The sequence below is a fragment of the Enhydra lutris genome, unplaced genomic scaffold (genome assembly GCF_002288905.1).
Source record: "Enhydra lutris kenyoni isolate GAN:26980312 unplaced genomic scaffold, ASM228890v2 scaffoldscaffold1, whole genome shotgun sequence".
Taxonomy (NCBI): Eukaryota; Metazoa; Chordata; class Mammalia; order Carnivora; family Mustelidae; genus Enhydra; species Enhydra lutris.
In genome coordinates this window covers 12,455,623-12,479,086 of record NW_019154085.1, presented here as the reverse complement: position 1 = coordinate 12,479,086, position 23,464 = coordinate 12,455,623, and the positions used below count along the sequence as shown (strand labels likewise).

The window sequence follows — 23,464 nt, the reverse complement described above, 5'->3', positions numbered from 1 at the left end:
GAGCCCTCCCACTCTCGCCCAATCCGAGCCCGCAGGATGAGGCGGCCTGTGGGGCGGGGCCAGTCCGGGGGCGGGGCGGGGCGTGTCTGGGGCGGGGCCGCCCTCTTTCCGGGTGTAGTCGCCGCCGGGCCGGGCCACACGGGGGCGCCGCTGGGGCCGCGCTGCTCCACGAGTTGCAGAGCAGTCGAGGAGGCCCTCACTTCCGCGTCGGGCCCCGCGGCGTCCGGCGTCCGCGCCGAGGGCCGGGGGGGGGCCGCAGGTCAGTCGAGGAGGCCGCCTACCCGGCCCCGCCCGTGCAGAGGACCTGGGTGCCGGGTGGGCCGCGGGCCCGGGAGGCAGCGGGGCGCCCCGAGGAAGGGCCCGGATCGCGCCGATATCACGGGCGACCCGGGCTGCAGGCTCGGGCTTCGGGCCGATTCGTGGGCCCCCGGGCAGCGGGGAGACCCTGGCGGGGCTTTCTGGTGTCCCAGCCCCTCCCCCTCTCGTCCCGCATCGTGGGAGGAGTGCGAAGTCCCCGAGCAGCGTTTCTCAAAGTGGGGTCCGCGGGCGGCTTCCCGACCCCACCTCAGACTTTCTGAACCGGACTCTGTGCTGTGGCCCGGGAATCTGAATTGACAGCAAGCGTCTCTGATTGTTTTGAGGCAGGGGGTCCGCGAGCCGCACTTTGGGAGCAGTTCCGCGGAGGGCAGGGCACTTCCGACACAGCCAGTGTTTAAGCGGGTGCATTTGAGGACGGGGCCCGTGACTGGCCTTGAGATGGTGACGGATGGTTCTCTGCTGTAGGAGAACCGGACTGAGGCAGGGGCGGCTCTTACATCCTCGCGCTCAGGGTGCTGCCGTGTTCCTCCTGTCACAGCAGAAGCCTGCAGATGGACAGATGCTTAGTGAGTGGAGTGCCCGGGTCAGGGGCCTTGCGGATGAGCCGATGCTGAAGTAGGCAGTGTGGGGTGCAGCGAAAAAACTTGCAGCTGGTCCTGCTGGCCCGGATTGGGGCCGACCCCACCACTTACCCGCGGCGGAGCCCTAGTGTGGACCCTGCTCACCCCGCTCTACGTCTTTCTCCAGGGTCGTCCTCTGTCAGTAGGGACAGTAATTCCGACCCAGTGGGGCTTTTGTGAATTATATAATGTCTGCCACGGGTCTCCTGCAGTAACTGAAACCCCATAAGCACTGAGTAAATGGGAATTATTAAGAGTGCTGTAGAGTCTGCCTTCCTAGGGTTTATGCCCCCCCCCCATTAGGGATTAAATAAGTGAGATAAAACGTGTAGAGAGGTACAAAGTATATTTGGTGGACTTCGCACGGATTCTAATTGGGGGGTGCGTGGGAAGCTCATGCAAGGGGGTGCAAGGGATGTGGTTTGCCTGGGGCTCTCAAGAAGAGATGGATTCCAGGGGGCTGGTGGCTGGGGTGGCGGGAGCCTGTTCCCTCCCAGGCTTCACACATGGTTTTCCCACTTGGATCTTGGCCCGGTTACGCCTCCGACTTCCAGGCAGCAGAAGAAGTCACATTGATGAGTGGCGTTGGAAAGCTGGACCGTGGGTCCGTGAGAGTTTCTGTCTACTGACCATGTTTGACGCCCAGTGTTTTTGTCAGACACCAGTGGTCTCCTTTCCCTGATGCATTAGACACTGGCCAGACTGGAGCATCTCGGAGAGGATGCTCGCAGTACACGTGAGTTGCCAGGACTGAGCCTCTAGACTGCCGTTTTACAGGTGCTGTGGAATGTGCAGTTATATCAGGAGAAGCTCTTTCATCAACATGTTGTTTCGGGTTCGGTAGAAACCCCACAGTCATCTGGGGTCATCCATCTCCTGAGAGGATTAGCAAATCAGATCCTTAAAACTTCCCTAAAGCTTCAGCCGCTTTGGACTGGAGAAGCCACATGATTTAGAGGTGTTATTTGTTGCTTTCTGGACCGGTCTGGCTACTGGTATACATAAAATCCTGATTTCAGTCAATAAATGACATGTGTTCCTTGGTGACCTAACCTGGGAACTGCAATGACCATTGTTAATACTTTCTGCTTTCACGTCTCCTTAAATCTCCAGAGCCAATCTCAATCCCTCAGTATTCACCTTATCGTGAAATTTATATCATTATAGATAATATTTATCACTTACCAAGTACTTACTCTGAGCCAGAGACTGTCCTGTATGTTCTGTCAGCTTCTCTTAGCTTTTTATATGTCCTGTCGGTCCTTCCTCTGATAGTCCTTTGAGGTGGGCACCATCCCTGGGTCCATTTTATAGATGAGGAAACGGCAGAGGGAGATAAGTACTTGTCCCACCCTAGTAAGTGGTAGAGCCTCGTAGCCTAATCCCACGCTACATGCTGACCCTCTCTGCGGTCTAGACAGCTCCCTCAGACTTACTGTAGCATATTGTAGCATAAAAAAATATGTGAGTACCAGAGAACATAAGCAAACCTCACCTTTGCTTTATATGTGACATTCAGTGCATTATTTTAATTCTTTACACAGTCATTTCAATAGCTATGATTTGGTTGGTGACAGTTTATCATTTGCAAATGCTTTGAGCCAAAGTTTCCCAGCTTCCCAGCGTATCTCGGACTTCTTTAATATTACATAAAGCCCTTCAGTATTGTCAGAGCTGAGGAATTTGAGTCACATTAAAATGTGTTTATTTCATTATCTACTTAGTGCATTGTAGGACATGTCAGCAGTGGTTGTTCTTTGTTTTCACAGAGGTGGAACAGGACGGCCCTTACTTTGCAGTTTCTGAAAGCGTTTGAAGGCAAAAATTCAGGTGTTGCTGGGAGCAATGGAAGGTCACAAGGCAGAAGAAAAGGTGTTAGATATTCTTCGACTGAATGTGGGTGGCTGTATTTACACAGCCAGACGTGAGTCCTTGTGCCGCTTTAAAGACTCGATGCTGGCATCCATGTTCAGTGGTCGTTTTCCTCTAAAAACAGATGAATCGGGTAAATACCTAAAGTCTGTAAGCATGGTCATCAATATTCATTAAAATAGTCTAGTTTGAATTCCCTTTGGTTTTCGTAATTACAATAGGATGTATTTGACCAGTATACTAATTATTGAGACCATTAGGGCCGAATGGCGATTCATTAAATACATGGAGAAATGAAATATGAGTTTCCAGAGTCTGTGACGCTGTCACTACAAGTTGACAAGAAGACGAATGCGTGTAAAGGCCAACCGTGACCTCATTATGGGGATTGATTGTATTTGGAATGTTGTTCCATCCGTGTAACCCCACGGATGAAGATGTTGAGGCGTCCCTCTGTGTTTTGCAGATTAAAACACCGATTTCTCTGGAGAAAGCAGCCGTCCTCCTAGTTCACAGAGCAGTCAGTGGTAGTGTTGAATTAGCATGAAACTTGCCACATCTAGCTGCGTAGCCTTGTGTGGGCTGACATGTACACACGAGAAATGTCAGTCACTTAGTGGGGGGAGGACTGAACATTGGGGTTCCAGAAGGGACTGTAAAACACAAGGGTAGAGATCTGGGCTGCTCTCCCTGCTTGGAGTTCTCTGGTGTTTACTGAACTGACTACTGGTTGTCGAGAAACTTCGGCCACACGAGTAAGGCATTTTGCCCCTCTTCGGTGTTCTGGGGCCCAGAGAACCCACTCTTGCTTTTGTGTCAGGAGAGAGGGAGTGAGGAGTCTTGAGCACGGGGGACTCTTGGTAACCCTGGGTCTTAGGAGAGTGGTTTGTCAGCTGGAGGGCAGTTGAACGAATGGGAAACACCAGTGGCTGGTGGCCAGGGCTCGATGGCTACGTGGGTAGGAAGATTGTTGGTGAAAAGATGGTAAGCAGGGGTTGTGGTTTTTTCCCCCCAGGTTTTAGCTTCTTAATCCCTTCTATTCTAAGCTACTCAAGGGAGAAAAGGAATTACTGAGTAACCTTCCATCAGCTTTGCTAAATTATCATAAAATAGTACCGGCATAGCATCAGGAGCCCTGGGTTTATATGTCAGGGACACTAGCAGCTGGCTTAGAGCCAAACATGACGTGTTAAGAGCACGCCCTCATTAGGGAGGAGCTCCATACGTCCTTCCTGGCTGGGCAGCATTGAGGTTAGGGTAAGTTTACATCTCAGGAGCAGTCTGGGGTCTCCATGGCTTTTAGAAGGCCACAGCGGGAATATGGTCATTGCATCCAAAATCCCAAATGGAGCTTGGAATACATTTTCCTGTACGGTTGGTGCAAACACAGAGAATCACCAAATCTGACTAACCCCATTTGAACCGTAGCTACTAAGTTTCTCATTGTAGAGGTCTTCAGTCTGATTTTAGTTGGACATGTTGAAATTTTATCTATGATCATGTGTATCTATGCAATGATTTTTGAACTGAATGTTTTCTAGGGGCTTGTGTTATTGACCGTGATGGACATCTATTTAAATACCTTTTGGATTATCTTCATGGAGAAGTTCACATTCCCACAGATGAGCACACGCGAGTTGCTCTCCAGGAAGAGGCTGATTATTTTGGCATCCCTTATCCGTACAGCCTGTCTGACCACTTGGCCAATGAAATGGAGACATATTCTTTAAGGTCAAATATAGAACTTAAAAAGGTCTTGGCATTTTCTTAAGTTTTAAAAATTATATATGTGTATATATTTTTACATTTTTATACACAAAGCAATGTGTGTTATTTTGCGTAGCTTGTGTTACCACATAAGCCAAACATGGGAAAGTTTTACTTTTCTAACATTTGAAGACACTTTTCTTAATTACTATTAATTTTTTTAAAGATTTTATTTATTTATTTGACAGACAGAAATCACAAGTAGGCAGAGGCAGGCAAAGAGAGAGGAAGGGAAGCAGACTCCTTGCTGAGCAGAGAGCCTGATGCGGGGCTCGATCCCAGGACCCTGGGATCATGACCTGAGCCGAAGGCAGAGGCTTTAACCCACTGAACCACCCAGGCGCCCCTATTAATTTCTTTAAGACCAAAATTATGTGGTCTAGGAAAGTGTATTTTATTGCCACTCAGAGGTTTATGGAGTTTTTCTCTCTCATTGAAGATTTAATATCTTTTTTTTTAAAGATTTTATTTATTTATCTGACAGAGATCTTAAGTAGGCAGAGAGAGAAAAGATTTAATATCTTTTGATGGCTTTTTAAAAGTATTCTGGTCTTTAGGTTCTTTGTAAATTAACAGCAATACTGTAGTACATAACAGTATAGTGGTATTTTATTTACTGAAATGATTTTTTAAAAGAATGATCATGATGAATAAAAGATTGTATAAAATCTCCTACCTGATTTAGTGAATGTAGCAGTTTGTTACTAAGTTAAAACATAACTTTGATTAATTTACTTTGGGATCAGTAAATCTTTTTTTAAAGATGCTTCTCCTTTAAATCACATTTTAAGGATCTTTATGTGACTTGAAAAGCGTCATTACCTGTTTTTGTCATATCGATAAGTATTATATTGACTTTTAACACCTTTGGGGATCTAAAAGGAAAATACTTTTCCTAGATAATTAATAATAGTGAAAACTGATCTCAGTTGGTTTAATTTGGACATCGGTTTAGGAGAACAAGCTGACGGTACGGTTATTAGGAGTGCGGCATGAAGAGAAAGGTGATTTGGTTCCGGATCCCCTTCAGGAATTTGCATGGTTGCGTGGGTTCTGCTACTGAAGTTACTTAGAAGTTATTGGGTGCTGTTTGCCACATCTGCAGAATGGGGCTAAAACACCTGACTGGAAAGTTGGGGTGGGCTGACATTCATCTTCTGAAGTCTCAACTCCATAGTCTTTTGTTTCTGATTTGTATGCAAAAAGGACATTCACCATGTCAGCCAACACATACTTATCTCCAGTGTCTTAGGTGTATAGAGCCCTGCTCTAGGGACTGTGTGGGACACAAAGAAATACAACATACAGTTAGATAGCAATATTCAATGAAACTGTAAGACATGTGAGGGTCCTATTTTCATTCACTTGAGTGCATAAATACAAACATCTCCTTTGCGTCAGGCACGATTCCAGGCACTTGGGATACTAGACAAAGCAGACAAAAGTGCCGGTCCTCAGAGCACTCAGAGGAGTAATGCTGTTTCTCCCTGGGAAAGCTCTTGCCACTCCAGTGGGCGAAGCCCTACTGCTCTGTGTCCCTTCGCGTGACATCGGCTCCCCTGGTCGCACTTACGCTATGCACTGATGGCTTGCTGACTGTCTTTTACCTTAGCTATAAATTCAAGGAGGGTTGGGACACTGTGTTCAGGACCCTAGACACCACTCACCACAAGAGCAGCTTCTTAATATTCAAGTGAATGAATGAATAGGTAGATAAGTGCCAAAGGAGTTTTTACAGTTTGCATGGGGTTCATGTATCCCTATCTTTCAGTGGAAAAGAACAAGTTAATCTGCTTAATTCATGATTGGACATGGAGTTAAAAATAAGCATCAACCATGAGGCTTACTCAGTAGAAGGTGAAAGGAAGACTGAGTCAAAGGGGAAATTGGGCGAATAAAGGGAAAAGAAAAAGGTCTTTTGTCATACGAAGATTTTAAAATTAAAAATAATGTTGGTAGTGAGGCTAAAGGAGGGGGGAAAGGAAAATACAATTTCTCTGTGGGAAAGGATTCGGTAGAGGAAAAGGTGTTGGGTTTTTGGGTGGTGCCTTTTGTGGTTTGCCCCATGCTCACCTCAAATTCAACAAAAGCATGTTTGCTTTTTCAAGGCATAAAGACTAGGCCGAAATTTATAATGTTTTTATTTCCCATATGACCAACTAAAATGCAGCTTTACATGAAATAGAGCACATTCATTTTTACTTTACTCCAGAATTAAATTCAAATTTTGTATATTGTTTTTGCTCCAGGCTCTAACAGACTTCTGTGATTCATATGGTTTAGTTTGCAATAAGCCAACGGTTTGGGTTCTCCACTATCTTAACACATCCGGTGCGAGCTGCGAGAGCAGAATTATCGGCGTATACTCCACAAAAACGGATGGAACAGATGCTATTGATAAGCAGCTGGGAGGAAGAATTCACAGTAAAAGCATTTTTAAAAGGTATGTCCAAATTTAAATAGGAAAAGGAACAAAATGAAGTCTTGGTGTCTTGTAAGAGGTGTTCCTGAATGGAGTATGTGGTTGACTAGAGGACATGATCGACACTGGGCAGCGTGCAGCGTGAGCCCTGGCTGGCAAGACCAGCTTCATGATGTGCATGTAGGCCACAGGACAAGCACAGTGGTCTAGTCTATTGCCTCGCAACTGGGTGTGGGCATCACAATCCCCTGAGGCTTTAGAAAAAAGAAAAGCAAAGCCCCCTGCTTGCCTGTCTCTCTCCCCCCGGACCATACGTAGTCCAGGAGCAGAAGCACTGCTTAGAAGTCAGCAGGCCCACTGAGTGACCCAGGACTGGCCTGTGCCTTGGTGACCTGTTCTGAGAAATAACGAAGGACTTCCCTGGTCCCTCCCAGCCTTAAAATTCTATGACTCAAACATGTTAAATTCTTAAGGGTTATTCTCTTAATATTCTTTCTGTAAATTTACTTAACATTGGTCAGTTCACTTAGCAGTCCTGTTTTTTGTTGTTGTTATTATTATTATTTTTTTTTTATTTGACAGACAGATCACAAGTAGGCAGAGAGGCAGGCAGAGAGAGACAGGAGGAGGAGGCAGGCTCCCTGCTGAGCAGAGAGCCAGATGCGGGACTCGATCCCAGGACCCTGAGATCATGACCTGAGCCGAAGGCAGAGGCTTTAACCACTGAGCCACCCAGGCGCCCCTGTTGTTATTTTTTTAATTCTCTGGGTGGCTGGATTGGGTCACATATTACTGACTAATGAATGACCCCATGACTTGCTTATTAGGTGATTAAATATGTCATCATTTTCTGAATTCTTTCCAGGATGTTTATATAAGATAGGTGAGTGCTTGGCATAATGCTATGCAAGTTTTAGTCAAAGGTGAATCTTTTAAAATCTTCCTGGGGTTAGGTAATTTTTTAGAAAACTTATTTTTAAAGATTTGTTGATTTGTCTGCACAGTCTATATTGTGGAATTAACAAGTGCTTTACCACAGTAAAAAAAGATCAAATGTGGGTTAGCACAAGTATAACATATTATACCCATAGTATATAATACATAATATATTATCTATATACTTAAGGGAGGGTCACAGAAGAAATGTTATTCAATACCAACATATTTTTCCCCTTAATTAACAAGTACTTGGTGAGTATCTAGTTATGTGTGTGTTCGTGTGTGTGTGTGTATACACATACACACATTCATACTTAGGTAGTATGTTTTCATCACCTTTCGCAATATTTCTAGAGAGGCGGGAAATAATGTTCAGTACATTTGGAGCTATTATTCAGTAGCTGAACTGAAGAAAATGATGGATGCCTTCGATGCCTGGGAAGGAAAAGGTATAGTACAATTCTTTTATTTCATGGCAAAAAACAAAGTAAGCTCAAATGCTGCATTTCTCTTTTTGAGAAAGTATTTCTTTGTGTAGGTCAAGTATGTCTTTGTGTATTTGTCGCCGCGTAGTATCATTGATTGAGGCAGTTTACTTAAAAATCTTGAGATCTCTTGGGGTGCCTCGGTGGCTCAGGTGTTTAAGCATCTGACTCTTGGTTTCAGCTCAGGTCCCGATCTCAGGGTCATGAGATAGAGCCCGTAGTTGGGCTCCATGTTTAGCACAGAGTCAGCTTGGGACACTCTCTCTCTTTCCCTTTGCCCTTCCCCCTGCTCTCTCTCTCTAAAATAAGCAAATCTTTTTTTTTTTTTTTTTTTTAGGAATTTTTTTTTTTTTTTTTTTTCAGAGAGAGAGAGAGATCACAAGTAGGCAGACAGTCAGGCAGAGAGAGAGAGAGGAGGAAGCAGGCTCCCTGCTGAGCAGAGAGCCCGAAGTGGGACTCAATCCCAGGACCCTGAGATCATGACCCGAGCCGAAGGCAGAGGCTTAACCCACTGAGCCACCCAGGCGCCCTAAAATAAGTAAATCTTAAAAAAAAAAAACTTTAGATTCCCAAATAGCTAGATATTACTAATTGTTTAAAATCCACTAACCTAAAAAATAGTTTATAATTTCAGCATCTATTAGTTATGCTTATTTAGTTCAATTAAACAACAATTTATTTAGCACCTGTTGTGCACCTAGCTTTGTTCCCAGGAAGTGTATGTTTAAACTAAGCATGCATTATACAATCAAAAGAAAAAAGGAGGGTTGCCTGGCCTGCTCGGTCAGTGGAGTATGCAACTCCTGATCTTGGGCTTGTGGGTTTCAGCCCCATGTTGGGTGTAGAGATTACTTAAAAGTAAAATCTTAAAAAAAAAAAAAAAAAGGAAAAGTTAAAAAAAGAGAAAATGAAAATAATACCATAGAAGATATCTGAAGAACACTTAAGAAACAATCATCTTTAAATACACACTTTGAAATTTGACCATTTTTACCAACCGCTCGTATCATTTGAGAATAATAATGCTGTTTAGTATCCGGTGTGATAAGTGGCTTACATTCAGTACCTCTTAGTCTTAAAACAATTCTGCCAAAAAAACAAAACAAAACAAAAAAACCAATTCTGGATGCTGTTTACCATTGCACTGATGAGAAAATTGAGTCCAGAGAGGCCCTGCCACTTGTAAGGATCACAGAGCGTTAACTGTTTTATGTCTAAGCTTTTTTCTTAATTAACAAGTATGGATTGAATGTCTCTTAGGTGCAAACCCTGTAAGAAGCCCTAAAGTTGGGTCCACAGATAAATAAAACACATCTTGGTCCTCAAATGATCTTAAAAGCTGGTAGAGACAGACATTGCAAGTCACATAAGATGGAATAAAAGGAAAGGAGGAGGAGGCTTTTAAAAACTCTCCCACCACCTGTTCTTTTGGGTGGGTTGCTAGTACCAACCCTCCTTCCTTTCCTCGACTTTGTCCCCCCTCACTTTTCCTCCTTTATTTATTTTTCCTAAATCATACCCCTCAAGCAGATAGAAAAAAAAAAGTGCTATTCTCTTTAAGCTTTTTATTTTAGATTTAATTGACTTTGAGACACTTAGGCTTAAGTTGAGGAACAATGCCCTCCCCTCCCCCCCGCCCACCCTGTGTTCTCTGTGGCTCCTGTTGTGGCTCCGGACTGGCCGACAGCCCAGGAGCCTTCGGGAGTGCCCTGGCTGGGCTTCTCTCTCCACTGACTCAGGAAGCTGAAGTGGAGAGCTGATATCACTGACTAACGGAGTGTAAGACTGATTTTTAACTTTTTTGAAAGCATGCAATGAGGTGGGGCACCTGGGTGGCTCAGTGGGTTAAAGCCTCTGCCTTCGGCTCAGGTCATGGTCCCAGTGTCCTGGGATCGAGCCCCACATCGGGCTCTCTGCTCTGCGGGGAGCCTGCTTCCACCTCTCTCTCTATCTGTCTGCCTCTCTGCCTACTTGTGATCTCTGTCTATCAAATGAATAAATAAAATCTTTAAAAAAAAAAAAAAAGCATGCAATGAAGTATCATTGGTATTTAACACCATTCTGGAAGGCCTGTGGAAAACCATCAGGTAGGATACAGAAGTAGGATAAAGAATTATTGGAAGGAAGAAGGCATTTATTATTTGGGGACAGTATGTCCTTTAAGAAAACCCAAAGGAATCAACTAAAGGTATTTTAAACAATGAGTTTAGTAGACCAAACTATATAAGTAAATAGAGACCAGCTTACTTATGATAGATTAGTTAGAAATCACAGCAGAAAAATCCCACTCACAATGACAATAAACAAAATAACTAGGACTGACCTATCAGGAAATGCTTTTGTGGGAAAGAAAAAATGCTTTTGTGGAGTCTTTTGTGAAGAAGACTGCCAAAATATGTTTATCCATCCATCAATTCATCCATCCACCTATTAAAAAAAAAAAAGACAAAGATTATGGTGAGACATACCATGCTTCCGAATGGGAAGTCTATTCATATAGATTTTATAATATTCATCATAAAGACATCAGTACTTCTCAGATTAAGTTACAGGTTTAACGTAGTTCCTAGCAAAATATCAGTGGAATTCTTGAGGAATCTTGAGGAAATGATTCTAAAATTCCTTTGAAAGAATAAGCCAGTGAAATAGGAACATTTTGGAGAGTAGAAGTCATTAGAGGAACGAGTCTATCACTGATCGTAAAAATACTATATAGAGATTTATAATAAGAAGAACCGTATGTTTCCGGTACAAGAATAGATACAGAGATCAGAAGTAAACCCCAATGGAGTTGTAAGAATAAAAATACTATGTGATAAGGAGTATTAAATATTGGTGTAAAAAGATAGATGATTTAATAATTGAGAAATATACTTGGGAGAAAACAACCTTAGCCTCATGTCATGTATCAAAATAATCTCAGGTGAATTATGGATGAAAAATGAGGCTGTAGTAAACTATAATGAAACTTAAGCAAATAACTGTTTTCTTAATTGGAAAATAAATCATACAGACAAAGATGAATAAATTTGATTACATAATAATATATTAACTTTAAAACAGAAATGTATAAATAAGATTAAAAGGCTAATAAAAACTTAGATAAAAATATTACACTAACTGGACAAAGAATATCCTTAAAATAGATTGGATTTATTTACACTGATTAGAAAGTCAATTCAACCCCTATTGTAAATAAATGTGCGAAGTTCATGACCACAAAATTTCTGGGAAAGGAGATAAACATGTGGCAAGAGGTTCACACTTGTTATTTATCAATGACATACATATTAAATGAGACTTATTTTTTTATACCAGATTAGTAGAGATCTATGAATTCTTGGCAGGAGTAAAAATTAATATCACTTTATTGGGAAATAATTTATCATTATATATCAATAACATCAAAATTTTTTATATTCTTTGACTCGATAATTCTACTTTTAGGTATCTACCCTACGGTCATATACAAATGCAGACAAAGGCTTATGAACAGAGTGTTCAATGAAGCATTGTTCATATCAGAAAAAATAAAAACAATATAAGTGTCTATAATAGAGGATTAAATACATATTGGTACATCTGTGGGATATAGTTGAGCTATAGCTATTAAAATTATTTTGAATAATTTTTAAAATAACCATTAGCTTTTTTTTTTAAAGATTTTATTTGTTTATTTGACAGAGCACACAAGCAGGCAGAGCAGCAGCAGAGGGAGAGGGAGAAGCTGGCTCCCCACTGAGCAGAGAGCCCGATGCGGGACTCCATCCCAGGACCCTGAGATCATGACCTGAGCTGAAGGCAGATGCTTAACCAACTGAGCCACCCAGGCGCCCCTATTTTGAATAATTTTTTACATAGGTGAATGCCCATGATAAAATAAGCTATCACGGAATGATCAAAAGCAGGAAACAAAATTAAATATAAAATATGTTCAATTATGTGCCTGTCATATGAGTAAGAAAAAGACTGGAATCAGATTCATCAAAGTGTCATGAACCATGTTTTCTAGTTTCAGGATTAGAAGTGATCTTGATTTTTTTTAATATATACTTTTCTATATAATCCAAATTCTGTACAAAGGAAGTGAATTACTTTAGAGGGAGGAAAAAAAAAATAAAAGTTTTTAAATTGTGGTATATCCATATAGTGGAATATAAGCAATAAAAAGAAATGGTCATTAATGTGTATAGCAACATGGATGAATCTTGAAAGCATCATGCTAAAGAAACTAGCCATTTATGTGCCACCCCTGAAGAGGTAACATTAGGGAATGGAGGGGAGGCACTGGTTGCAGAGGGGTACAAGGGAGATTTGGGGGGTAACAGAAATGTTCTATGTCTTGACTATAGCTTTGATTATAAGACTATACATTTGTCGGGGCGCCTGGGTGGCTCAGTGGGTTAAGCCTCTGCCTTTGGCTCAGGTCCTGATCTCAGGGTCCTAGGATTGAGCCCCGCATCTGCTCTCTGCTCAGTGGGGAGCCTGCTTCCCCCCGCTCCACCGCCTGCTTCTCTGCCAACTTGTGATCTCTGTCTGTCAAATAAATAAATCTTTAAAAACAAACAAACAAACAAAACTATACATTTGTCAAAAATCATTGAACCGAGTACTTTAAAAGGGTGAATTTTATTTTATATAAATTATATCTCAATAAACCTGACTTTAAAAAAGTCTTAATGGATGAGATTTGGGAATATTTTTGTAGCGTAAGTAGGTTTGGGAGCATGATGAAGCAGTTCCAGAAAATTACTGTCTTAAAATGAGGTCCATAGGTTTCTGTGAATACTGGATATATCTATTATATATAATAACTTATATGCCCAACTTGCTAAGTTGGTTAATATGTATTACTAAATCTTTTTTTTTTTTTTTAAGATTTTATTTCTTTATTTGACAGAGAGAGATCACAAGTAGGCAGAGAGGCAGGCAGAGAGAGGAAGGGAAGCAGGCTCCCCACTGAGCAGAGAGCCTGATGCGGGACTCGATCCCAGGACCCTGAGATCATGACCTGAGCCGAAGGCAGAGGCTTTAACCTACTAAGCCACCCAGGCGCCCCTGTATTACTAAATCTTTAATGATTAAAAAAACAAGACACCAGGGGTGCCTGGGTGGCACAGTCAGTTGAGCATCGGACTGTCAGTTTGGGCTCAGGGTGGGGTTATGGAATCAAGCCCCACATTGGGCTCCACACTTTGTGTGGAATCTGCTTGAGATTCTCTTTCTGCCCCTCTCTCTGCCCCTCCTGCTCATGCTCTCCCTCTCTTGCTCTCATAATAAATCTTTAAAAAAACAAACAAAAAAACAGGACACCATATCCATTCCTGGGACTTCAAAATTACTTTAAAAAAGAAAAGTCAATCACTTTTTATCTAACATCATTTTTAAAGTCTTTTTAAAATGCATTTTTTTTTAAAGATTTTATTTATTTATTTGACAGAGAGAGATCACAAGCAGGCAGAGAGGCAGGCAGAGAGAGAGGAGGAAGGAGGCTCCCCGCTGAGCAGAGAGCCCGATGCGGGGCTCAATCCCAGGACCCCGAGATCATGACCTGAGCCGAAGGCAGTGGCTTAACCCACTGAGCCACCCAGGCGCCCCTAAAATGCATTTTTATATATTTTTAGTGATTCTTTTTTAAAAATTGAGGTGAAGCTTTGCGCAGTGGCAATATCGTAGCCAATGAGGTTTATCCGAGGCACGATTATTGCTAATTAAAATTTGAGGTGAAATTCACATAACATAAAATCAAAGCATATACTTCAGTGGCATTTACTACGTCAACAATGTTGTATAACCACCATCTCCATCTAGTTGCAAAACATTTTCATCACCCCAAAAGGAAAGGCAGTACCTGTAAGCAGTTACTCCCCATTCTCTTCTGTCTTCAGCCTCTGGCCGCCACCAGTCTGTTTTCTGTGTCAATGCATTTGCCTATTCTGGATATTTCCTGTAATTGAGATTGTACACTATGTGACCTTTTGTGTTTGTCTTTTTTCACTCAGCATAATGTTTTTAAGGTTCATAAAAATACATTTCCAACTTCCATTCAGAAACCTAACCAGATTGAAAAATTAAAATTTGACCACAATCTTGACCTAACACATTAACTCTGATTATTCTTGTTTGAAAAGCTGCTTGTAAGGTAGTGATAGCTCATATTTTTATAGTGGTTGCCTCTTATAGAGTAGTTCACAAAATATACCTGATTTGATGATTACTGCAACCCAATGAGGTAGATAGGGTGGCGGTTAGAACCCTCACTGTCCAATCTTTACATGACCGTCAACACTATGATTTATAGAATAAAGTACCCAATGTCTCTTAAGTGTTCAGGTGCCAGTACATATACTAAGCATTTTGCATTTATTTACTCATTTAATCATCACAACCAACCTATGAAGTAGGTAACATTGTTGTCATTTCACAGATGAGAAAATTTAGGCACAGAAAAGTTAAGTAACTTTCCCAAGGTCGCATGGTCAGTGAGTGACAGATGTGGCAAGACAAGACTTCCAAGGCAGTCTTGGCCCCAGAGCCCGCGCCTTTAACAGCGCACGCCCTCCTGTGCAGGACCCGTATGACCACCTGCGGAACATCACTGGCGGAGCTGGGGCTGGTGGCCGGCCATTCCTAGACCTGAGCTGGGCCGCTGTTGTCTTGGCTCTTCTCGGGGACACTTCCGGTGTACACCTACCTTCTTCAGATGGCCTGAATTTCAAACTCTTTCTGCCTAGTCTTACACAAAACCGTGCTGCTGAACCTTTTGCAGGGGACAGTGGCTCTCTTAATTATGCCTTTTTATCTTCCAGGTGTTAGCTACTGGCGGGTGCCTCATGAGCTCATAGAATGTTGGACTCTGGAAGAGCGGCCCTTGCTTGGAAGCCTCCGTCACATGGCCCCGATTCGAAAGAGGTTATCTGTGCTCTCTTCATACTGTTTTTCACTTTATGAATTTGAACCTGTATTTTTACTGCTTTTACTGGGGAAACGAATAATGGTTCTTGACCTTACCAAACTTACTAATCACTGAGCTAAGTGCTTTGCCTTATCATCAAAATATAAATCATGATAAATTCAAAATTATCAAAACTATCTAAACATTGGAAATAATTCTCTAAAACTGACTTACAGTATGTCCTTTTTGGGAGAGTGTGCTTTTAAGAATACTAGTGGATACAGTGAGAATGCTGTGGTATTTTTCCCTATAAAAGTGAAATCCTAGGCTTTATTGGCAGTAGTCAAAAACTTACTTATTAGACTTAATATTTGAAATCTTCTGACTTACTCTGAATTCCTTTCTCCTTCCTGTTACCACAAATAGCATTTTAATTTAATGGTATTTCTTTTTTTTTTTTAAGATTTTATTTATTTATTTGACAGAGAGATCACAAGTAGGCAGAGAGGCAGGCAGAGAGAGAGGAGGAAGCAGGCTCCCTGCTGAGCAGAGACCCCCCCAATTTGGGACTCGATCCCAGGACCCTGAGATCATGACCTGAGCTGAAGGGAGAGGCTTTAACCCACTGAGCCACCCAGGTGCCCAATTTAATGGTATTTCTTATAATTCTATGAAATTATTAGCATTAACTTGACTCCACATCTCTGCCTTTCACTTTAAATACATTTAGAATCATATTTTTCATTGGGTATTATTCATGGTTTTCAAATGTTCTGATTTCTTGATCATCTGTTCTAGAATTTGATTCAGTGACCCTGTAGAATCTCTGATTGTTTTCTTTTTTTTCTTACCCTTTGGATCTTCCACAGAAATGTGGAGAATTTTATTCAGTTTTTAGTTGTTCATTATCTCTTGTTAAATGAGCTTTTTTCTTAAAGACTCTCCTTTTTATTATTATTTATTTTGCTTTTTGGGCTTACAGTTAGCAAATATTGTTTGGGTCTAGAGCAGTGGTTCTCAAATGGAGGCACTTTTGTCCCATAGGGCATATTTGGCAATATTCAGAGACACAGTGGGGTGGGAGATGCTACTGGGACCTAGTAAGTGAGCCCAGGGACACTGCTAAACATCTCAGAATGTGCTGGGCAGCACCAACAACCAAGATGTATTCAGCTATAAATGGCAATAATGATAAGGTTGAGAAAACGTGGTCAAGAGTCTAGTGGAAGTTGTGGACAGAAAAAAACAAGCAGGAATGGTTTTATGGAGATTCTCCTCTGTTTGTCTTCTCTCTGGTTTATTAAGCATGGTTTTTGATTCATGGATAATTTAATGATATTGGTGACTTAGAAGCAACTGCGAGGTCCCAAAGAATGACTTGATTCACTTAACTAAATGTAGTTATGTTTAGTAGTTTTAGGGTTGAATGTGTTTGTATTCTCTACTACATGTCAGTGTTCAGATCACCATGCCATTATGATCCTATTTCCAGGATCAAAGTTCATTTATTTGCCTCTGAAAACTCATCGGTGCTGATAAGAGGGAGAAAACTAGGGGAATTGCCATTACACTTCCCATTCAGGAGACTATCTTCGTGAAATGAAACTGATGCAAGCCGTAGAAGAGGCAGGCAGGGTTTCGACGGTGGTTGTTTGACAGTTTTAAGGTCATTTCAGACAATATTCCCTCTGATTGTTCCTACATTTTGGTAATGTGGTATATCGCATTGACTGGCTTACAGATGTTGAACCATCCTCGCATCCCTGGAATAAATCCTGCTTGTCTTGGTGTACGATCCTTTTAATGTATTGTAGAATATGATTTGCTAATATTTTGTTGAGTATTATTGCATTTATGTTCACCAGGGGTATTGGCCTGTAATTTTCTTTTCTTGTGGCATTCTTGTCTGGTTTTCGTATCAGCGTTCTCCTGGCTTCATAAAAAGAATTTGGGAGAGTTCCCTCATCTTCTGTTATTTGGAAACATTTGAGGATTGGTATTAAATCTTCAAATGTTTGGTAGAATTTACCAGTGAAACCATCTGGTCCTGGACTTTCGTTTGTTGGGAGTATTTTTGTTTTGTTTTGTTTTAGTTTTTAAGTAAGCTCGAGGCCCTATGTGGGGCTTGAACTCATGTCCCCAAGATCAGGAGTCACATGTCCACTGACTGAGCCAGCCAGGTGGCCTGGTTGCTTTTTGATTACTGATTCAACCTCTTTACTAGTAGTTGGTCTGTTCATATTGTCAATTTCATCTTGAGTCAGTCTTGGTAGGTTGTATGTTTCTAGGAATTTTAAAAAATTTATTTATTTACTTATTTCCTTTTTTAAAAAAATACTGTAGTATAGTTGACATACAATGTTATATTAGTTTCAGGTGTAAAATAGTGAATCAACAATTCTATGCATTATGCATTGCTCACAATGCTAAGTCTCCTTACCATCTGTCACCATACAACGTTATATAATATTATTGACAGTATTCCCTTAGGCTATACTTTTCATCCCCATGACTTATTTATAACTAGAAGCTTGTGCCTCTTAATCACTTAAGAATTTATCTATCTCTTCTAGGTTGTCCAATTTTTTGCTATGTAATTATTCATAGGAAGTTCTTATGATCCTTTGTGTCTCCATGGTATCAGTTGTAACATCTGTTCATTTCTGATTTTATTTATTTAAGTCCTTTCTCTTTTTTCTTGGTGAGTCTAGCTAAAGGTTGGTCAATTTTGTTTATCTTTTTAAAGAACCAGCTCTTAGTTTCATTGATCTTTTCTATTGTCTTTATAGTCTCTATTTCATTTACTTCTGCTCCAATCTTTATTTCCTTTCTTCTACTAATAATGTGTAGTTGTCACTCAGCTATTCTTTAGGATTTTAAGAGGAAATTGTTCTGTATGTAGATGTAAACTCAGTGTATCCATGGGAGGAGGTAAATTCAAGATTTTCCAACTTCCCTATTGTGAACTGAAACAAATGTCTCATTAGGGTTTTTTTTTTTTTTTAAGATTTTATTTATTTATTTTGACAGACAGAGATCACAAGTAGGCAGAGAAGCAGAGAGAGAGAGAGGAGGAAGCAGGCTCCCTGGTGAGCAGAGAGCCCAATGCGGGGCTCGATCCCAGGACCCTGGAATCATGATCTGAGCCAAAGGCAGAGGCTTTAACCCACTGAGCCACCCAGGCGCCCCGGTTTTGATATCCTATCAAAAATCATGTGATCATCTCAATAGATACAGAAAAAGCACTTGACAAAATTCAACAACAGTTTATGATAAAAATTCACAACAAAGTGGGAATAGAGGGACTGCACATCAACATAATAAAGGCCATATATGACAAGACCCCAGCTAGCAACATAATCAATGGTGAAAGGCTTTTCCTTTAAGGTCAGGAATAAGACAAGGATGCCCACTCTTGCCACTTTTATTCAACATGGTACTGGAAGTCCTAGCCAGAGCATCTAGGCAAGAAAAAGAAATAAAGGGCATCCAAATTAGAAAGGAAGAAGTAAAACTGGCACTATTTGTAGTTGGCATGATATTATACATAGAAAACGTTAAAACCATCAGTACAATTAGAGAAAACAAACAAATTCAGTAAATTTGCAGGTTACAAAATTAATACACAAAAATCTTTATTTCTATACACTAATGATGAATTATCAGAAAGATTCATTAAGAAAAAAATCCCATTTACAATTGCACCAAAAAGAATAAAATATCTAGAAATAAATTTAACCAAGGAGGTGAAAGACCTGCTTATTGAAAACTATAAGATATTAAAGAAATGAAAGAAACTGAAGAAAACATAAATAAATGGAAAGATATTCTGTTCTCATGGATTGGAAGAATACTGTAAAAATGTCCATACTGCCCAAAGCAATCTACAGATTCAGTGCAATCCCTATCAAAATTCCAATGGCATTTTTTTTTTATGGAAATAGAACAAACAGTCCTCACATTTGTATGGAACCACAAAACATCCCGAATAGTCAAAGCAATCCTGAGAAAGAAGATTTGACAAAGCTGGAAACCTCATGGTCCCTGATTTCAATTAACATAGTCCCCTCCCCTCCTTTTCCACAGGGGATATGTTCCAAGACCCCCAGTAGATGCCTGAAACTACGGGTAGTACTGAACTGTATATGTACTGCGTTTTTTCCTATATGTACGTACCTGTGATAAAGTTTAGTTTATAAATTAGGCACAGGATTAATAATAATAACTAATAAAATAGAACAATTATAACAATATACTGTAATAAATGTTATCGGAATGGGGTCTCTTGAAATATCTTATTGTACATCACCCTTCTTGAGATGATGTGAGATGATAAAATGCGTATTGATGAGATGAAGTGAAGGACATAGACATAGCATTAGGCTAGTAGTCATAGTATGAATGACATTGTGACATGGTGTTAGGCTAGTACTGACATTCTGATTATAGTCAGAAGGAGGATCATCTGCTTCCAGACCATGGTTGACTGTGGGTAATTTAAACTGCAGAAACTGCAGAAAAGGGCAGACTACTGTATATTACAGAACTATAATAATTAAAACAGTATGGTATTGGCATAAAACTAGACACATAGATCAGAGGAACAGAATAGAAAGCCCAGAAATAAAGATACCCATAAAGAACAGTCTCTTTAGTACATGGTGTTGGGAATATTGGACATCCACGCGCAAAACAATGAAACTGAATCCCTGTCTTGCACCACACACAAAAATTAACTCAAATAGATTAAAGACTTGAACATAAGATCTGAAGTCATTAAACTCCTGGAAGAAAAACAGAGGTAGTAAGTAATTTGACACAGACCTTGGGAATGATTTTTTTTTTTTTGTATCTGACACCAAAAGCAAAAATAACAAAGGTAAAAGTAAACAAGTGGGACTATATCAAACTAAAAAACTTCTACACAGCAAAGGAAACTATCAAAATCAAAAGACTATCTGCTGAATGGGAGAAATATTTGCAAATCATATATCTGATAAGGAGCTAATATCTAAAATATGTAAGGAACTCATACAACTCAATAGCAAAAAAAAAAAAAAAAAAAAAAAAGATTATAAAATGAGCAGAAAATCTGAATAGATACTTTTCCAAAGAAGACATACAGATTGCTGAGAGGCACATGAAAAGATGCTCAGCATCAGTAACCATCAGGGAAACGCAAATCAAAACCACACTGAGATACCACCTCAGATCTGTTAGGGTGGCTATTATCCGAAAGAAGGAGAGAACAAATGTTGGCAAGGATGTGGAGAGAAGGGACCCCTTGTGCACTTATGGTGGGAATGTAAACTGGTGCAGCCACTATGGAAAATAGTATGGAGGCTCTTCAAAAAATTAAAGGTAGAACTACCATATGATCCAGCAATTTCACTTCTGGGTATTTATCCGAAGAAAATGCAAAGAGTAACTTGAAAAGATATATGCATCCCTATGTTCATTGCAATATTGTTTACAATATGGAAAAACCCAAGTGTCAATGATGGATGGAAAAAGATGTGGTGTGTGTGTATATAAGTGTTACACACACACACAGTGGAATATTATTCATCCGTAAAAAAGAATGAAATCTTGCCATTTGTGACAACATGGATGGACCTTGAGGGCAGTAAGTGAAATAAGTGTGATCTAATATCTAATATGATCTAATATGATCTAATATGTGGACCCTCCCCCCCATCAATTCCAAGCTGATAGATACAAAGAACTAATCGTTAGTGGTTGTCAAAGGCAAGGGCTGGGGGAGGGAAGAAATGGGTAAACTAGGTGGGTTTTTTTGTTTAAACAGAATTTTTAAAAAATTAAAACACTGCTGTGCCTTCAGACTTTTTTTATAATGAATGGCAGACTCAATTCAGGTATCTCTGAAGGTTTGTCCAGTACCTCTCAAATTCAAAAAGCATCCAAGTATACCAAGGGTTTGACCATTCTAGCAGCTCCCCAAATGCATTTCAAAAAATGCTAATTTTAGTGGGTGCCAGATGTTGCATTACAGAATTATTGGGAAATACGGATACAACAAAGTTAAACAGTTGCCTTTAGACCTCAGAAACTTTGTTGGAGTGTAAAGTTTCAAGAGGAGAGTAAAATATGCAGTAGCATTTCTCAAGGAGTTTATTGGACTGTGAAACAGTAAATTTCCTCAGTAACTCTATTAAAAAACTGTTGTTCTGGGAAAACAAAACAACTTGGGATCATCCTGGTTATCCTCCGGACCACTTGAGGATTCTTAGGAACCAAGTGATGTGTAATTCTAGTATAACATAGTAAATTTCAAGTTGTCGTTCTTATTAACATTATGGTGATTTTAAAGAGTGTGTTTTCAAGTAGAAACAATCTCATGTAACCTTGGTGATTTATTTATTGACCTTGATGGGAGAGGAGATGAGGTAGGCTGATGCCTCCGAACATCTTGACTCAAATTCTTGAGGAAAATGATTTTGGTCCTTAAGACAGAACTTTGGAGACGCGTCCCCGGGTCGCCCAGCCCTGTAAACGCTGACCAGGACATGCTTCTGTGTTCACAGGCGACTGACGGCGTTCAGTGACGAGGAAGACGAAGGTGTGAACTGTAAGACTGGTCCCAAGCCGGTCAGATTCCTGGGCCCTTCCACCAGCACCCAAATTAAAGTCAAGAACTCGGCGTCGGTGCGGGTGTCCCCGGCCGGCGCCCCCCAGTCTGCAGGCGGGAAGGCAGCGCTGCGCTCGGCGCCGCCGAACGCTCCGTCCCGGTCCCGGGCGGGCGCTGCGCTGCCGGGGCAGCCTCAGCCTCGTGGGGCCGGGAGCGCGGAGAACGGAGCCGCGCACCCGCCTCCCGCCAAGGTCCTGCTCTCCGACAAGAAGGCCGCCCCGCCCCGCGTGATAAAACTGAAGCGGACTCCACTGTGCGCCGCCGGGCCGCCCCCGTCCGCCGGCGCAGAAACCAGGCCCGCGGAGACCCCCGCGCCGACCCCGGAAGCCCCAGGCGCGCACGCGCGGACTGAAAATGGGCGGGGTCAGGCTGATTGACGGAAGCGTCCCGCTCGCTTCCCGGAGTGCCCGAGCCGTGCGCTGCTCCGTGGCGCAGTAGGGCTGGAAACCGGGGTTTCTTTAGGATCATTACGGGAAAAATGAATCGTGTCAAGGAGGCATGGAAGAGGGAGACTTTAAGTGGTTGGGCCTATCTTGTCTCAACTTGGAAATGGTTGTCTACTGACGGTTTGAATTTCAGGTTTTTAATTTTTTTTTTTTTTTTTGATGGTTCATTGGTCTTAAGGCAACAGAACAGTACAGTAAAATCATCACTACAAGTACACTTTGTTGCTGAATAATTATAGACTTTAGGCACTTTTGTAATGTTACTCATTGCCGCCCAGGGCCGAATGGGGTTAGATATTTCCGTCTGGTGAAATAGGGTGACATTAGTGTTTCCCTGTGCTGTGTCACAGCCAAGAGATTTGATAGAAAATTCAGACCCAGGTGAGCTCCCTGCAGGTTTCTTCCAGTCTCAGAAGGCTTCGTGAAAAGAAATGACGAGGGGGGAAAAAATAATAATTTAAGATCACACTTTGACTCTGACTCAATTGAACTATTTTCTTTTCCTAGATTGTTTTCTTTCTTACCCCTTTTTGCTAGCAGATTTATTTGTACATCATAAGAAGATGTCTTGGGATGAGAACTATGTAACATGTCTTCAGAATGAATTGTTAAAATATTTTATTTTAATTTGAACAGTGAAATTCTGAAAGTACTTTGAAAAGGAAGTTAAGCATTAACTTTTAACTAAAGTTACTACTTGTTTCTCAGGAATGACCAATGAGGAGTCATTCTGATTATACAATATGATTTTTATGCGTAAAACTCCCACTTACCTTGAACTTAATATTTTTAAACAAAATATTTTGATTAATCCTCTATTTTTTCACAACTATTCAGTTGTATGTGTCTGCTCTGACATGTTAAGTTTTATAATTGGATCCCACATTTCTGCCTTCAGTAAGCAGTATGCCTTCAGTGTATTAAAAATAAGTTCATAAAGCAGGGTATTTTTACTCTGTGCTTATCATTGTACTTGCATTACTTTGAAAGGGTAGAGTAAATATACTCAAAGCATTACTTTTTACAAAATAAATTAAAACTTTTCCATAAA

At 41.0% G+C, this 23,464-nt stretch overlaps 1 protein-coding gene across 2 annotated transcripts; it reads left to right on the top strand.

Annotated features, from left to right (window-relative positions):
* Positions 1-450: 450 nt before the first annotated feature.
* Positions 451-23,464, top strand: LOC111144717 (potassium channel tetramerization domain containing 18). Of its 2 annotated transcripts, XM_022499163.1 has the most exons (7): positions 451-1,674; positions 2,708-2,943; positions 4,352-4,563; positions 6,827-7,020; positions 8,293-8,387; positions 15,233-15,335; positions 21,864-23,464. In XM_022499163.1, the coding sequence occupies exons 2-7, from the start codon at positions 2,784-2,786 to the stop codon at positions 22,342-22,344; spliced, it is 1,245 nt and encodes a 414-aa protein (XP_022354871.1). In that variant the 5' UTR covers positions 451-1,674; positions 2,708-2,783; the 3' UTR covers positions 22,345-23,464. The 2 variants fall into 2 exon arrangements, with proteins under 2 accessions (XP_022354871.1, XP_022354874.1); XM_022499166.1 differs by lacking the exon at positions 451-1,674 and having other exon boundaries at positions 2,110-2,943.

Excerpts from the sequence above, each read along its gene's own strand:
- LOC111144717 (XM_022499163.1), top strand. The coding sequence starts at position 2,784 with ATGGAAGGTCACAAGGCAGAAGAAAAGGTGTTAGATATTCTTCGACTG. Across the intron at positions 4,564-6,826 it reads CAAATATAGAACTTAAAAAG|GCTCTAACAGACTTCTGTGA; the intron begins GTCTTGGCATTT and ends TTTTTGCTCCAG. Across the intron at positions 15,336-21,863 it reads ATGGCCCCGATTCGAAAGAG|GCGACTGACGGCGTTCAGTG; the intron begins GTTATCTGTGCT and ends CTGTGTTCACAG.